This window comes from Fusarium pseudograminearum, chromosome 4, assembly GCF_000303195.2.
Source record: "Fusarium pseudograminearum CS3096 chromosome 4, whole genome shotgun sequence".
In the NCBI taxonomy this organism is placed as follows: Eukaryota; Fungi; Ascomycota; class Sordariomycetes; order Hypocreales; family Nectriaceae; genus Fusarium; species Fusarium pseudograminearum.
The window spans coordinates 8,054,846-8,071,896 of NC_031954.1; the positions used below are offsets into that span (position 1 = coordinate 8,054,846).

At 42.8% G+C, this 17,051-nt stretch overlaps 5 protein-coding genes across 5 annotated transcripts, besides 13 other annotated features; 3 read left to right on the forward strand and 2 right to left on the reverse strand.

Annotated features, from left to right (window-relative positions):
* Positions 1–21: 21 nt before the first annotated feature.
* Positions 22–53: a microsatellite.
* A 15-nt stretch (positions 54–68) lies between these two features.
* Positions 69–103: a repeat region.
* Positions 104–147: 44 nt separating this feature from the next.
* FPSE_07760 (uncharacterized protein) lies at positions 148–650 on the forward strand (the record flags this gene model as incomplete). The annotated part of the gene is made up of 5 exons (XM_061988451.1): positions 148–162; positions 460–477; positions 512–522; positions 595–608; positions 647–650. Coding segments are annotated over 5 exons (62 nt in total), but the record flags the coding sequence as incomplete, so codon positions are not given.
* Positions 183–351: a microsatellite.
* Positions 356–397: a repeat region.
* Positions 631–696: a repeat region.
* A 200-nt stretch (positions 697–896) lies between these two features.
* Positions 897–989: a repeat region.
* Positions 907–1,065: a repeat region.
* Positions 1,029–1,079: a repeat region.
* A 29-nt stretch (positions 1,080–1,108) lies between these two features.
* Positions 1,109–1,216: a repeat region.
* A 32-nt stretch (positions 1,217–1,248) lies between these two features.
* Positions 1,249–1,279: a repeat region.
* A 93-nt stretch (positions 1,280–1,372) lies between these two features.
* Positions 1,373–1,409: a repeat region.
* Positions 1,410–1,505: 96 nt separating this feature from the next.
* Positions 1,506–1,557: a repeat region.
* Positions 1,513–1,572: a repeat region.
* Positions 1,573–1,796: 224 nt separating this feature from the next.
* Positions 1,797–2,252, forward strand: FPSE_07761 (uncharacterized protein; the record flags this gene model as incomplete). Its single annotated transcript, XM_009260879.1, has 3 exons — positions 1,797–1,847; positions 1,988–2,024; positions 2,074–2,252. The coding sequence occupies 3 exons, from the start codon at positions 1,797–1,799 to the stop codon at positions 2,250–2,252; spliced, it is 267 nt and encodes an 88-aa protein (XP_009259154.1).
* Positions 2,253–5,031: 2,779 nt separating this feature from the next.
* On the reverse strand, positions 5,032–5,559 carry FPSE_07762 (uncharacterized protein; the record flags this gene model as incomplete). Its single annotated transcript, XM_009260880.1, has 1 exon — positions 5,032–5,559. The coding sequence occupies one exon, from the start codon at positions 5,557–5,559 to the stop codon at positions 5,032–5,034; it is 528 nt and encodes a 175-aa protein (XP_009259155.1).
* Positions 5,560–7,985: 2,426 nt separating this feature from the next.
* On the forward strand, positions 7,986–8,646 carry FPSE_07763 (uncharacterized protein; the record flags this gene model as incomplete). Its single annotated transcript, XM_009260881.1, has 2 exons — positions 7,986–8,531; positions 8,590–8,646. 2 exons carry the CDS (start codon positions 7,986–7,988, stop codon positions 8,644–8,646), a joined length of 603 nt encoding a protein of 200 aa, XP_009259156.1.
* A 2,540-nt stretch (positions 8,647–11,186) lies between these two features.
* Positions 11,187–11,885, reverse strand: FPSE_07764 (uncharacterized protein; the record flags this gene model as incomplete). Its single annotated transcript, XM_009260882.1, has 1 exon — positions 11,187–11,885. One exon carries the CDS (start codon positions 11,883–11,885, stop codon positions 11,187–11,189), a length of 699 nt encoding a protein of 232 aa, XP_009259157.1.
* Between the last annotated feature and the right edge of the window lie 5,166 nt (positions 11,886–17,051).

The following is a 17,051-nucleotide window of genomic DNA, read 5'->3' on the forward strand; positions in this document are numbered from 1 at the left end:
ATATAAAGTAAGGGATTTTTAATCTATTTATTTATTTAATTTATTTACTTATTAACTATATTAAGCTCTTTTTTATTTTTATTAATATTTATTTCTTTTATTTCCTCTTTTAAGGTAAGCTAAATATTAAAAGAAATTACCTTATAGTAAGAGCTATTTTAAGTAATAATAAGATAATTAAAAGTATTAAATACTATTATATAAGATATTATTTAATATAAATATAATATAATTTAAATAAAAGCTATTAATATATAATAAATATAATTTCTAAAAGATAAATTAATTTATATTAAGTTTATATTAATAGATATATAAGGTATTATTATTAAGTAATTATAAAATATTATATCTCTTAATAATAAATAAAATAAATTAAATATATTTAAATAAAAAAGTCTTATTAATAGCTAATCAGTTAAATTCTATTTAATACTAAAGAAATATATATATATTTAGGGGTTTACTTATATAATAGTAAGCCTTTAAGAAAAGCTTATAATATAAAAAGTAAGCTATAAGGTAAGTTTTATATATATATAAGTAAGCTTATATAAGGCTTACTTTAATATAAGTAAGCTTAATATTAATTAGAGGGAAATTATAAGGTATATATAATATAACCGCTAGATTATAATATAAATAGTTAATAAAAACTTTTTACTATTCTTTTTAATATACCTTATTATTTAAATTGCTATTATTAAGTAGCTTAGGAAAATATTAACTCTAGAGGATAATTATTAGTCTAAAAGTAATAAGTATAAAATAGTAAAAAGTAAGACTTAAATAAATATATTAGCTAATATTTTTATCTTTAAAGTTAATAGTTAGTCCTTTATAGATATTATAGCTAATATTAGTTAATATAAAATCCTTATTTATATTCCTAGGAGTATATATAGCTATTTAATAAGTTATAATATATTTTATAAAATAATTAGTAATAGTAAAATATATAGTTAAAGAAATTATTTTTACTTATTAATCCCTTAAATTTATCTTAAGGTTAATAATAGTATTTAAGCTATATAATTAAATATCTATTAGTTATTTAATTATATAGCTTTTTATAAAATCCCTAAATAGAGCCTAGTCTTCTTTATAGTTATAATTCTTAATAGTTTTATAATTATATCTTTAAAAGAATTTAAAGCTATAAATACTTAATAGAAAAAGAAACTTTTATAAGATAATATATTAATAATATATTAAACTCTAATTAGTTTAATATCCTCTTAGCTATACTTATATATTATAATAATCTTATAAATTATAAGGCTAGTATTATATTTAAGCTAGCTAAATTTTATTTTAAGCTATTAAGAAACTTCTACTATTAATAACTAGTTAGTATATATATCCTTAAGACTATAAATATATTAAATAAAATACTCTTTAATTTTAAACCTATTTAATAATAGCTATAAGCAATTTACTATAAGGTTACTAATATTTACCTTTCTTATAATAGCACTTCTTATATTTTAAACTATTCTTAAGGGTATAAAGATATATATATAGATAATTAAACTTTTTTAAAATAAATTATAAAATGAAGTATTAGTATTAGGGCTTAGCAGCATCTATAATAAGATAACTATAGAAAGACAGGTTAGCACAGAGTAAGGATAGCAGTGGTATCTAAAAATCTTTATGCGTCATGTGGTAATACCCCGCTGGAATGGCAGAACTATTCACCGGAAGCCTACTGTACCAATTACCCCGCGTATCAGGTCCTGATACACGATTTGGTGGCCCGTGCCCTTTAGTCTTGGGTTCTAGTACGCGAAATCATGACCCGTGCATGCCGCGCACCCCTGTCACAACAGATCAGACAGTTTACTGTATGTACAAAGGAGTATCAGAACCCCGCCGGGTTGTCAACGTTTTATCCGTGCCAACCCTGAATTTCTCCGAATTAGTACCGAATCATCAATACAAACTTTGGATCTATGACGTTGCTTTTCGAGTCACATTGATGAAGCTAGTCAAGTTTGAAGTCTACCACTTGGGAAGCGGGGGTAAGATAACTCAATTGGATGATAATTGGCTTTGAACTCTGGGACATAGCACGTGGCTACAACGGGAGTCCTTCCAAACAACATCAGTGCATGACGCGGGGAAGCTCTGATTTACAGCCCGAAGCCGTCTCCCAAGCCTTTACAAGGAAGAGATCCCCCCTCGAGCTGGATCCAGAAGCCGACGCCCTGCTCATTTGCAGTGTCCTAACTTGCAACAAGTTCATGTAGTAAAGGAACAGAATGTGCTATAGAAGAAAGAGAAGGCCGAGCCAAATCAGACCGCCTTGCACAAAACCAAAGGCGAGAAGAAACGCAAAGCAACAACAAACGTTGATGGTATCGTCTCTCTACAACCATATCAGTAAAATGGCAACCCCAGCAAAATTGAGTTCCGAGTGTCTCCCAAGCATCTTTCTATCGCATCGCCAGTCTTCAGCAAGATGATACAGGGCAACTTTCAAGAATCGCAACCTAATGACAAAGGCTTGTTAGAGATTAGAGCTTCGGACTGGAACACCAGGGCTCTCTTGATTTTCCTTGACATTATACATGGCCATCACCGCCAGGTGCCCAGGAAATTAGATCTAGACACCATAACACAAATGGGGTTCCTTGTTGATTACTATGACTGCCTTGAAATTGTTCAGGTTTTCTTTGACCATTGGGACACGCATCTCGGCGATTGGTGGAAATACGGCTGGCTGCACTTCGACAAAAGCTCAATCAGCCCTTTTGGCGAAGCTGAGTCAGTGCTGTTATTCATTGCCTTGACGTTTCGAAGTCCCGTGGTCTTCAAGAATCTCACAATTTGCGCAATACGCACAACATCTAGCCTCATTGAAACACATCTACCGATACCCAGTCAAACCCTCGGTGATTCTTCCTGCTCGACTCACTATACAGATAGAAGGGCTAATCCTTAGCAGATCAGATTGATCAACAACGTATCGGACTACTCCATCAACTCTTTTCTCAGCTATACACTTTGCAAGAAGAGCTTTTTGTGGGGCGAGTTGGTTGTTCCCTGGAATGCTCATGTAGGCTTCTCGGATACCTGATGAAACAAATGCGGGACCAGAGTTTTACCGATAATGAAGCCAGAACAACCGTTTTTGGGATTTAGTGTTGCTTCAGTGGCTGACTTCATCCGTGGCATCAAGACTCCTTCGTGGTACAACAAAAAGCAGAACGTGGACCCTTGTAAGCTAGAGAAGAGTCTTTGCTTGGACGCGGAAGGGTTGGACATATTGGTGGCAGGGTTAAACTTGGAGGGCCTTAGTTTAGACCTTAGTAGCTAATGGCAAAATCAAGTGTAGTAGGAGCCGTCGATACGATGGTCCGAGGACGGAGAGGGCTTATTTCACATGGGCGAGCATATCGGCGTCGAGGATTTCACCCGCACACTGCGCGATAAGGTTACTAGGGCGGAGAAGCTGCATGAGTCGTTCGTTGTTGAACATTGTTTATTTGGCCGTAATTGGCTGTTTTGATCGAGGGCCTAAAATGGATGTTCGGTCCTGGTGTGGTGGTGATGACGTAAGTTTTAGTTTTTGTGGTGTACGTTGCGGGTGAAAGGTTAACTTTGGTTGTAACAACTAGCTCCTACTAGTTCTATGTCTATTGAGGCTTGGTGTTCAAACCTTCCCAGTTTTAGTATGTGCATGACTTGCACCCTTACAATGGAAGCTAGTTTTATTACACAGTAGGTGCAAAGCAACAGATAAACTCAAAATATCGTATGCTACTTAACGTGTCATACCGGCATCATGATTATGTCTTCCCCCTCTCCAACCTGTGAATACAAATATCTCCTGTTGATCTCTCCTCCTTGTTATTGATGTTCTGCTCCTTTATTATCTTGAAATACTCGTGCTATCTAATGCTTCTTTCTGAAAATGCTGCCGCTCCCAAATCAGTTTCGCTGTTGCGACTGCAAGCGTGATTTCAATACAGAGGAAAGCCTTTCACAGCATCTTGAAAACAGCCCAGCACATCCACACAAAGTATCTCAAAAGCGTACAGGATGCGACATGTGCAGAAGGACCTTCGACAGCAGGGCTGCATTGAAACAGCATAAAGCCTCGATTCAACACCAGCCATTGTGCCACATCAAATGTCTAGCGAGTGGTAAATGCAAGAAAACATTTGATTGCCCGTCGGCACAGCTGCATCACTTGGAGAGCGGAACTTGTCCGTCAAAGATAGGAAAGGCGCAGTTAAATGCAGCCATTGTCAAGAACGACGTAAGAGGTATCATCGCAACCCGAGGCTCAAGCATACGACCATTGGACGATGACGTGTCTGAGACTTCGACATCGTCAACAAGCAGTCCACTGCTGACTCCAACGTCTACGGAATTCTTTGAATCCTATCCATCGCCAATGCGAAGTCCGAATTCAAGTATTTCGGATATTTCAGGCCTCACTGAAGCAATTAACCAGCGACTGGGTGTTGCAAGTGAGTTTACACAATGTCCCCTTTGTCCACCCAGATATACCCGCAAATACGGTCCTAGGGCCCTGAGACAACACTTATCGTCAAACGTTCATTCTAAGAGACCTTTAACTGTGGTTCGGAGCATACCGAATGAGATATCGTTCCATTGTCCATTGACTCTGACGAAGGGCAGCAGCGCAGGGAACCCTCCAAAAAGCTTCTCGACCGTGAGCGGTTTGGCACAGCATATTGAGAGTGGCGCTTGTTATGGGGGTAAAGAAACATTGCGTCTCGCAATCGAGTATCTCCAGAGTGAGATGAAGACTTTGAATCTCGGTGGGCTAAAATTGCTGAATTGATGTTTTGATTTTCATCGTTAAGTTTATATATAATCAGCAATGCAGTGTCTGGGTTTGGATCCGTGAACTCGGTGCTACCTTAGTTCGCGTACCCTACATCATTATTTAACCTCCCACTTCCATTGCGGCCGATAACACCTCGCTTTATTGGACTTAGTAAGATACGCTACAGTTGCAATACGAAATTAGCCCAACACCAATGACACATACAGTCATTGCGGTGGAGGTTCGATCTGCCCAAACTCCCACAGTACTGTCCGTCCCTTTGAACCTAGTACCAAGAGGTACGCATCCTCTTCAACTTTCAACGGAAGTAGCTCGTAGATTTGCGGTAGCGGATACTTGTTGGCTGTATGAAAGATGGAGATATGATAACCCCCGCCTGCTTGATGTGAGACTGCAATATGCTGCTCGTGCCCCTGTTTTGGGGCTCTAGCAACAACCTTATCGTTGCCATCACGTCCAATAAAACGTCCTGAGGTCCATTCGTATAATCCAACCCAACCATTCAGTTCCGTACAACACCATCGATAGCCTCCCCAATGATGGGGTGTCTTTTGCAGGAGAGGCTTGCCGTTGATGACCGATAGGTATCCCCCTGAGAGTCGGTCTCGAATGATGAACCAGAAACCGACAGTGGGAACAGACTTGAAAGACGTCATATCATCGTATGCCTGAAAGTCAATGTCAGGTGTTGTCGTGGCTGGTGTCGGATAAATTGTGGATGATGTCATTGACATCGCTTCGGCACTTTCGTCTGCTCCAGATAACTCCATTTATTCGACTTTGAGTAATGCAAACTCTGCGGTTAGCCTAGTTACCAATGAACATGATTTCTCTGTCAAACTTACAGGTTAATGTACTTTCTAATTTCTGCTTTATACAGATATGAACGCTTCTGCTCATGGTGCTGGGGAACTCATTATAACTAAATATGATGCAGGAAAGGGAGGGTGGTGATCAGCAGCCACTTCAGGAGTGGCGTGCACTTTGTGACAAAAAGCACACCATCTTGTGTCTGACTCTCGACTTCTATTGCTCAATATACGATGTCAGGAAGTCTAAACTTAAATGACATTCGGATGACGATTACATATTTAAGAATTGCATTAAGCGAAAAAGACAATCGTTCACGTCATCTAGTACAGGGTAATTCGAAGGGTGCATCCGCATCCTGCTTAAATTTTTTTATTTTGAACACAAACCACTTGTGCAACGTATGGCTTGTACCGTTCGATCACTGCGAGCTAGATGTAGACTAACTAATCACATCCAAGTTAATTACTTCTGTAGGAACAATCGTCAACTTTCAGGTACCATACTATACTACTGTACCAAGGACTGCCTGTGATTTACTAAACTACATACTTTCTGTCTGTGCGCTAGCCCCTGTCATCATTACTTTCATGAAATTACATCCTCTTTATCCGTGCACGCTGGTTGGTTTTCGAACGCCGCTACCGCTTCTGCCCCTCGTCAAGGGCTACTTTTCCTTTCTTCACTGTTTCAAAAGGTCCAAATCTTGCTGTTGCTGCTGAAGAGCCATAACAAACGACGAGCTGTCCATTCTGAGTATCTTTACGTGACTTGGATTGACAAAACAACTGATGAAGAATAAAATGAGTGCTTATTTCATTGCGGAGCAAAATTTGAAATTAAGGCGGGGACTGAATGGTGAGCTTACAACTGGTGCCAACTACCCGCCCAAATCTCAACACCATGACCGATTAGGATAGAAAGCGAAGAACCCGTGGTACTTACACTAGGATACACCATAGCCTATTAATATATTGGACCTGTGGAATAAGTTGACATGCATGAAACCCACAAGCCCACATCACCGTCATCTACCCCGCAACCAAACTCTCACATCTCCTCGCTTCCACCGACTAGAGGCTCCACGATTGCCGACTAAACAAGAGCTTGGCTCAGAACGGATAAAAAGGAAAAATGGAGTACTGCAAGCCCTGTAACCGATGTTTCGTTACTACCCACGCTCTCGAACAGCATCTCGGAAACACACTATTTGAGTTACCAGAAAACACTCTCCACATGCCAGGGCTAAGCAGCAACACGACGCAGACTCTCCCAGACATCATATCTGCTATGTTTGCTCCTACAGACCTGATTTCGTTGACGAGGGAGAGCTAGCCGATCATTGGGGAGTCGCATGTAACAAATACGAAATATGCGGGACTCATTTCAATTCTATCTCTAACTTGAAGAATGTAATAATGGTTTCCCAACTCTCTGCCCTTTACAGTACATATGGTTATTGAGTATTATAGCATTACAAAACCCATGCGAAAAGGACTATTGCATTTTCAGGCTGCTCCAGGGTATTCATCTCCGACTCCGCAATGGTATTGCACTTGGAATTTGGCTACTGCCAGTCTGGAGTAGATGAAGAGTATGTCAATAAGGTCGTATCAGACTGCTACCAGTCCAATCAATACACCTCGGATAATTCAAACTTTAACTTTGAGTGCCCAGCCTGCGATAAACCTTGTTCGTTCGTCAGCGCCCTCTTGAGGTAGAGCATGACTACAAATGTGAATCCTCATTCAACTTGAAGGAAAGTCATGTCAAGGACAAGCATGAATACTAAATGGTGATCTCGGACTTGAGATGTATTAGAAGCGGAGATAGCGTCGAGGATGATTTGGTCGACCTCCCGTTGTTAATAACATACAACGGCCATGTCAGTGATTGGTAAGTGGACGTCACTCACTCGTAAGAGTTGTGTCATATGCGGCATTTCGAGAGGGGAAAATGTCCTGGTTGCTCAGAAATAGGAAGCACAGTACGCTTCTAATATATTTGTTAACAGTCTTGGGAAGAATGCTTAACGCAGTCTAACAGACGTCGTAGTCAAATAAGAGCTAGAAACAGGATATATGCAGTATTGTCATAGCATAGTTTGAGGTCTCAACCTAGTCAAGTGATAACTGTCACTTAAGTCTTAGTATATCTGTATCAATAAAACACTGTGCCCATCTAAATTCAAAAACTTAAACTAATGTCAAGCAAGCAAGTCCGTCTACGTACAGACTTCGTTGATGTAATGCAGCGTCATAGGTTGCGGAGCACCCGTTACCCTTGATGATAAAAGTTTTGCTTCTGAATAACCCCATCTCGTGATAACGACAAGATTTTGGAGATCAGTATGGAGAACATAACAGACGCCAAGCCGGACACGATTGTCGAGATTGCTCCAGATGGCGACCTCATTTTGGTAGTCGGCTCAGAAGAGACGAAGCTCCGTGTTCGTTCCATGTTGATGATGGCCGTCTCGAAACCCTTCTCTGTCATGTTGGGACCAGACTGGAAGGAGGGCCATGATATGCGCGACCACGATGGGCTGTCCGAATTATCGCTGCCTGATGATGATGCTGCTGCACTGGAAATTATTTGTTCTGTCATTCACTATCAGAACAAGAAAGTACCTCGAACTCTTCCTGCTTGTGATGTCCTCGCAGTTGCTGTTGTTGCAGACAAGTATGGTTGTGTGAATGCCTTGAAATTCGCAAGCGAAACCTGGCTCCGGATCTCTGGAGATGAACCTGACAATCTGATGCTCTTAACTGCTGCGGCATACCTCTTCAACAATTCGCAAGCATTCAATAAGATCACTGGAGCATTGGTGGTTGACTATGATGGACCTTATCTTGCTCTTTGTGCCGATGAAATTGAGTCTGTCATACCGTGGAAGGTATTCTGTAAGTACTCCGAAAACCGATCTGTCATATTACTGGCTAACGAATTCATAGGTTTATTGGAACAGCAGAGAGGATTCGCACGACTGGAGATATCGCAAATTTTTATAGCAGGAGGCGGGACTATGTCATGTTGTCACAATTGTGGGTGGACAAGCAAATATGCGTATGCGTACATGAAGTTGTTGGAAAGAAAAGACCTTTGGCCAGAAGCTTTATCCCGTATCTCTATCTCCAAAGCACTAGAGAAGGTGGAAAAGATGCCAGATCCGATTCCAGAAGAGCGAAATACGCAGTGCCAGTATGCATACAAGCACGAACCCCCGGCATACAGAGAAGACCGTCGTTGGAAACTGAACAGCTTCAAGAAAAAGATTGGGCTTTGCTTGCGCTGTACTCGCCTAGGCAGAACGTATACAAATTGTAACAATCCCTCCCATAGCCGCTAAGAGCAATTTACAAAAGTCTTTATCTGATGAGTTCAGTGTATATGGCTTAATGTCTCCACCTTTAGCTGGGGTCATTATTCTCAAACTAACAAATGGGATTTGGACAAGCAAGGTGCCATTCATTCGTTGGTTCATGTCACAAGAAAAGAGAAGCGGGGTCTGAAATGGTCGGCCTCCTACAGACGAACAGCCGATGACGTCGCTCCACATTAATTAAAACCAGAGGTTCCTCACGACAGACACAACACTAAAGTCATCATTCTACTCTAATATTCCACCGAAATATTGCTAAACCGTTCTAACCATAAATTATCTTCCACGTATGTCAGTGTTTCTTCTGCCCTACTGTACCAAGGACTGCTTGTAATTTATCAAATCACACACTTTTCGTCCGTGCACCTGCCCTTACCATCATTACTTTCCTGAAATTATATCCTTTTTATCTGTGCATGCTGGTAAGTTATAGAGTGCCCCACCGCCGCTGCCCCTGCTAGGGGCTTAACAGCGACAAACCATCGAGGCAAGTCTTCTCTCATGTTGACTCTTCATTTTCGCTACAAATTCATCAAGCTTGCCGACTCAGTTATTTGCTACGTCGTGCTAAAAAGAACCTGGCTATAGAAATACTGCACAGTCCTGAACTCTTTATTGACAACGAAGCGCATGCAGTTATCTGCTGTCGACAGGAATGTCAATCTACACTCTCAATTGCTGACTCCCGTGTTACGACTCATTTACGCGACAAGCACCATATTCCAGAGGATACAAGAAAAGGACTCACAAAAATATTCAAGTCTATCCCGGGTCCTCTCAACCCTGATCATATTCAGCCTCGGGACGATGGATCTACTGAGCATCCACAATTATCAATCTACGACGACTCTCACTGCGGCGGGTGTAGCTTCCGTACATACAATTTTCAGGTCTTGAAACAGCATATTTCTGACCAACAAATGCAGGGAAAATGTAAATATTTTGTTGAAATACGAGTCTTCAGAGATCTTAATTCTCTTTTCCATTATGTTTACCTGCAAACATGGGCGAGTTGCACATGTCGACAGTACCGGGTTGTTGAGCATAATGGGAGCCAACAGCGACCTATCGGGTGTGATGGTACTACATTAAACACCGTAAACATATATAACATTTGTGCCTAGCTCTTTCACTTTTGAAATATGCCTGTAACCTTTAGCATTTTACTTGTTTTGACACTTGTTGGTCCTATACAGTCCGGTACTGGATTCCAGATTCGATCAGTTTATACCTGTTTGTATTTCTCGATGTCAGCAGGCGCTTGATGCATCGAAATCACTAGACATGATTATGACTTCTATTTACTCTTATATATTGTCGAAATGAGCTGGGTACTTTCAGTGCAGAGTCCATCCTCACAGAGGGACTACTACGTAGCACTAGTAGGGTAGCAAGTCTAAGAAACATAGTATTTACTATGGTAGATAATGATGGGATTAGTAGGGACAATGGATATATCAGTGGTGGTGGTCTGAGTGACGGTGCTATTACCTCGAAAAGAATTGCGATGGCAGTAGTGGCGATGGGAGCTCAAGTCCTGGTGACGAAGTTGGTCATGACAACAGTGTCAGTCTCGCTAGGGTTCACACCAATAGCAATATAGATAGAGAGAAGAACACTGAGATATATCTGTCGCCGAATGAAGCGAGAGCCAGAAGCAAAGCCCCCACAGCTCATATCAGCATCACCAGGGCAGATAATGTCGCACTAGTCAGCGCTGACAGATGAAGGAGTGACAGATTCAAGCTCACTACCGCAGTAGTATTTATTGTCGTAAAGGCCGAAGTAGTAGGAACCCAAGCAAACCTCGGCACATAAGTCGGCGTCGTTATCCTCAGAAGAGTACGCCTGAGTGAAGCCGGGGAAGCCATTCTCGGACGAGAAGTAGCCGAGGATTTAAAAACCAAGAGGGGTTTCGGCGCCTCACGCCGTATCGGGTGCTTCATTGCCAGTGGTGGGAGTGCTAATTTCGGTTGGGAAGGTTGTGGTATCAGTTGGGCGAGTGGTACTGAGCTCGAGACACATTTCAGTGATGACCTAACTGAGAACGTTAGACCGCACATGCATATAAGCTGTAAGAGAGCCCGCAACCATTTAGCGGCATGTTATTCTTATATACCCTGAGCTAATCGATCCTTTACTATACTGATATGTAATGAAATGCCCTTATTAAGCCCCAATCTTGTAGAACTTGGCTGCGAACTCGGTCTCTAGCAACTCGAATGCCCTTAGAACCTGCAGCAATCCATACCCCTTATCCAACTCTGACTCCATACCAATTGTATCTTCGGCCGCAGATGAGCCAAAAATATCTGAACCAGGTACAGATTCTTTAGATTCGGATTCAGATGCATTACTCTCATCCTCCCAGCTATCGGGTACCTCAGCGCTGACATGATCTTTGGCTAACGCTTGGGCAACCTTCTCGGATGACTTATCTGGTTTCTGTACCCTAGCCGCCTTCAAGATACCGCCATCATCTTCTTCGCCCGCGTCGCTCATGTTGTCATCGTTATCAAGATCCTCCATGTAGAAGTCGCCTCCTGAATCAAGGACGCCCTTGAGGCTGGTCACGATGGTCTTCAGTACCAGAGAAAAGTCCTTGAGGTGGAACCACACATCACTCCGTTTGATAAGGTTGTCACGCACCAGTACCTTCAAGCTCCCATGCTTGAAGAAGTCGTAGAGATATGCGTTTAGCTCAACACTGGTATCGTTTAGACAGACTGGGAGGTAAGGGATGGCAGACTCTTCTAGGAATAATCCTTCTCTCACTGTGGCACACATCTCTTTAATCGAGTCAAACTCATCCGTAAATCCAGAAAGAGCCGCAAACGGAGATCGGATGACCGGTAGGGGGTCGCTCATCAGACTGCACCCACGCCCCTTTTCCGGCCCAATTGGGATTCTGGTTAGTGGAAGTGCACGGTCTGGTAGGTTCTGTAAGTTTGCATTTATATACGAATACACATAGTCCTTGAAAGTTGAGAGAGTTTCCCGGTTATGCCGAACAAGTAGTTGCTCTGCGGCAGCTGGCAGTCGTTTGAGAAAGACATCAGACGAAGAACTTTGGACAACTTCTAGAAGCTTTGCAGTCTGCTGAATAGTGATTCTGTTGAATATGTGACTGAGCACTAACATCATCTCACGGAGCACTCTCTCACGAGCGTGGTCAATATCCTTGCATAACTTATAAAAATAGCCACCGCGGAGCAACGAGTAGAATGCAAAGACAGCATTCTCAGTAAAGTATAAATGACCTACAAGTCCCAAGAAGTGAATAGGTAGTCCGTCCGGCGAGAGAAGGTTTTATCGTCTCAGGTACTCGATCGAGAAGCGCAGGTGATGCTTAATTGACATCTCAGCATCTAGTCCCCCCAAATATAGTCAAGTTTATAATAGGAGAGCTTTAACTGCATTAACTGCAAATTCATTGCTATTCATCCCACTCAACAGGACAAATAGTCAAAGGACAAGCGTGGTTAAGATTGGAAATTAACCCTTCAGAGCAGGTAGTCAAGAGGACATAATCTCGTGCACTCGATCTCGGTTAATACCGTTGAAGATAACATTTCCAAGTAGATCGAACCCTCGTCTTCCGGCGCGGCCTGACGCCTGACGATAGTTCTAAAGCGACAGAAACATAGAATCCCCACTGAAAACAACCGTTTTACAGGGCATGTTAATACCAAGCGCAAGGGTTCCAGTAGCAACCACTAATCGGAGGTTGCCCTTTCGGAAGAGCATCTCGACACTGCATTCTATTAGGACCCATTCCTCCCTTTTTCTTGTGAAGGTCATGGGTTGAATGTGATATAGACGAATAAATTGGACTTACATCCGACGGTAATGCAGGTTCATGCCGGCATAGTGAACACCCAGTCCACATCGAAGGGCATCGATTAGCCACAGCTAGACTTTCTTCAGATCGAGTCGAGATACCAAATCTTCAAATTCTTTCTTCTGCATGGTTTTAGTGTCTACGAAGCTGAAGTGGTCTAGGGGTGCCTCGGGGTCAAAACTCTCCCAAGGGCTAATTTCAACACTCCCCTCCTGGCGGGCGATTTCGAGCTTTGATAGATTCTCTTCCCCACTCTCCAAGCTTTTGGAGGATCGAATATCTCGACTATTTCTTTTCTGTCTTTGCCAATGGTTCAAGTCTCGGAGTTTCTTCTTCCAGGTCGTGTCACTCTCCTTGAAGGCCGTTTCAGCGTCTTTCAACTTAGAGAAAATGCTTTTGACCGCCGCTTCACACTCGGAGCGGTCGTAGTTGAAGACAATGGCTGGCAAGGCGTCCTGGGCGTGCAGCTCGCATGCCAGAGTAAACAGCCTACCAGTATGGTCAATAGGGTCTGAGTGTATGCGACGTTGGATCTTGGCGGTACTTTCATCTTGCACTGATGGGTCGATACTTTCTTGCAACTTGTAGAAGGGAGACTTTGGGTTCTGCATGGCCTCTTTCAACTTCCCCTTCAACCTTTTCTCCCACTCGACGATATGAGACTTTTGAATGATCTCTGGCAGGACTTTCAGGGGGTCAAGTTCGCTTCGATTCCTAAGGAGATCTTTTGGAAAAGTGTTCTGCATATTATTCCAGAGACTGAGGCAGTCTCTAGCTTCTAGATTGACATCATCTAGCGCTGCAATGTTCCTATAAATAGGTTGGTCAGTGCCTGCTCTGAGTCTTGGGATTGGACATTAAGCTCGCCTGTCTTTTAGTGCTACTACAGGGTGCACAAACTTAAAGTTTGGACTAATACCATCACCCTCATCTAGCCCTAGCACAGGGAGCCTAGGAGTTTTGGCAAGTCCTTTGAAGACAAAATTCTAAGGGGGCTCGTAGATGAATTTGCGAAGATCTAAGTATCGTACTTCATGCACAATCATCTTCATTCTAAACCCCTTTTGTTCTTATGATTTGGCAAGCCAGTCCTTAAGCTCGTCTAGGTTTCCAACCGTCGCCGAGAGGGCAACAATAGGACACGGCGCAAGCAACAGTAACTATTCCCAGATAATACCGTCCTCCGCTTACCCAATACAATAAACCTCATCGAATATGATTCTCTTAATACGTCATGACCATGCGGTTGGGCTGCTGGCATTTATCGGGGCTAGGAGCATAATTTGTAACATGTAAGGCACTGTAACCAAGATTTAGCACCGAGTAGGGTTATTGATGCGGTAGTCGCATATGTAAATTCCCCAAACAGATTTGCCCTCCTGAGTCCTAAATCTCTTGGAGAATCGAGCCTCGATCTCCACAGCGATCTAGTTGACAAAGGCTTTTATAGGAGCGACATACACCAGGACTCCATCGTCGCTCTCCTCAAGTACTCTCTTCATAGCGTAGAAGGATATAAAGGTCTTTCCTGCAGATATAGGAGCCACAACCAACAAGCTTTCCTCGGCATCAATCGAGTCGAGAATATCCCGTTACCAGGCATCTGGCTCAAAGGGTACTCGTGCATCAGGCCGAGAATCAAATTGTCTATCCATATAAGACCCCCCATGTTGAAGCTGAAGAAGTCGATAATCCTGGATAAGTTTCGTTGCATCTTTCATCATAATCTGAGGTATGGTGGTGAAAGGTAGCTTTCGTCGTAACTCCTGGACAGTCACCCTCAGTTGAGTTATTGAAAGGGTTTCCATAATCGCTTGGGCGGCGCTTGCAACATCTGGTGTACACTTGTCCGATCTCGAAATATCCCTCAGCAAGTTCCATACCATAGAAATAAGGTATAACCCTAAGGATGTTAGTTTCATTTTCTTGCTACCCTCTACCCCCAAAGAAAAAGGAGCTATTCGAACGACTGAGTTTGGAACTGACCTTTGGAGGAATTTTCATCAACTTGTTTACGTGTCTGGTACCAGATCCTCCCAAGTATGTCGCAGAGGTATAGTAAAACTTCTGGCCTGACAGAAACATGGCTCCCTGGGGATCTATCAGACAGAAAGTCCAGAGCCTTGAGGTATCGCTTAACTGAATTCTCAGTATTTTGAAACTCAGCGCATCTCATGGCCCAGAGGCTTAGAGCATTATTTTGCCTTGCTAGTGCTTTCTTCTCATTCAATGCACAAGCAGCCAGGAGGGCCTCCTGTTTGCCACCTCTAGCAGATTGATTACTTATCTTTGTCCGTCTTTCGCTGTCCGTGTTTCCATCCAATCTAACGTGAGCCGATTTTTGTTTGGTGACTGTACCCACGACAATAGTTTCTCGGCTGAAAACCTTTCCAATAGAGTTGCTGAGACTCGCCGCGTACAAAATGACATCTGCCATTTGTCTTTGAAGTCTCTTGCGCCTTAAACTTTCCAGCCAGACGGGGACTTTGTCATGTGTTGTCGTGGCACTGGTATTGACTGGTTTGTAAGTATGCCAGTGGTGAAGATCTCGAAAGACAGCTTCTGCAACAGGATCGACATCCTCTGGCACCTCTTGGACCCACACATCTTCAAGAATCTCCTGTAGTATGGGATGATTGAACGGTAGAACAGTGGGGACTGTGCGAGGTGGCACAAGAGGTAGATTACTCTCCGATACCTTGAGGGTCGTGAAAAGGCGAGAACCATTCATGCTCCTCTGCCCAAAAACCATTGCAGAAAGAGTTTTCCCACAATCAACTATGGGCATAGGAAGCTCGGATCCATCTCGTATTGCATAGAGAATGTAAAAAAATACATGCCCATCAAAAAGATCAAATAAATCCCATTCAGCTTGCCCTCTCGCAGCATTACTATGCTCTGCCAAATCTTGGGACGCAGTACAGAAAAGTTGTATAAAAGCAGCGTCATGGCTACTAACAACATGTTTAGAAAATCTCTCAGGGTGAGTATTTCGGTTTTGAAGAGGGCAGACTCTGAGAGTAGCCATATGGAGAAGCAGCGCCTCCACAAGCTCAAGGTCAGCGCCAGAAATCTCATCTTCCTTTGAGGATCGTTCAAGGTAAACGCGACAGAACACAATAGCGAAATTTTCTCTTGCTGAAAGATCCGAAATTTCAATTGACAGTCCTAGTGCCTCACCACGTACTGCCTGTGAAAACTCTGCCAATTGTTTCATCTCACATGCGGGAGCGTCGATATGGAGATCTGGCAGCACACCCTTGGACCCACTCAGGAGAGGCATGAAAACCTGGCCGCATTAGCATTCGCACGACCTTCAGATTCAAGACAATCGGGCTGACCTTTGAGCTCCTCCATGAAATAGAGTTGATGATGGCGACATTCCTCCCGCTGCTTACGACCTTCCATATAAGATGTCGAAGGCGAACAGTCTGTTCTAGGTCGACTTCGCTTCCTTCATCGCAGAGCATGAAATGTATTGCGTTGCTAGCAAGATATGTTCGACACTCTTGACTTTCAAACGAATCAAATTCGAGGATTTTGAAATCAACGATCGATCTGGTAAGATGCTGGATGAGAATTCGGCGGGTAAGCCTGAACTTGTAAGGATATTTCGAGCCAGCGCTACCATGAGATGGAGAGATGCCTTCCAAGTCACGAAAGAACACTATATCAAAGTTACAATCCACTCTCTTCAGATTGGCGAGAAATTTCTCCACGGCTTGGATAGCGTGCAACAATTGGAATCCTCCTACAATGGTCAATCAGGCACTATTTCATCAACTCTATGGAAGTAGAAGCACATACTGTCAAAGTCGACTCTGGCCTCGACAAGGCAATGTCGCATCAAAGCCTCTCCGTGGATCAGGAAGAGTTCTCGACCTGCAAAGTCTCCCACAATGTCAACTGTGAGTGGCCGTAAGTCTGTGTACCAGTCCAGGAGCGCCTCCTCAGATGGATCTTTTGTTGAAGCCATGGGGATATTTTCAGCTGGTGAAAATCATTGGTTCTTTTCTCTATAATTAGTAGATAAACGAGAAGTGGTGATTTCTAGAGTAGGAGAGAAATGACGGTTGGATACAGCCCGGGGAGGAGGGGATACCCTTCATTCCAGGAGGCCCACCACGGGGGTCAATGTGCCAAGGCACAAATTATCCATCTTGCATAATCACTGAGGTCCCCCCCCCCCCCCC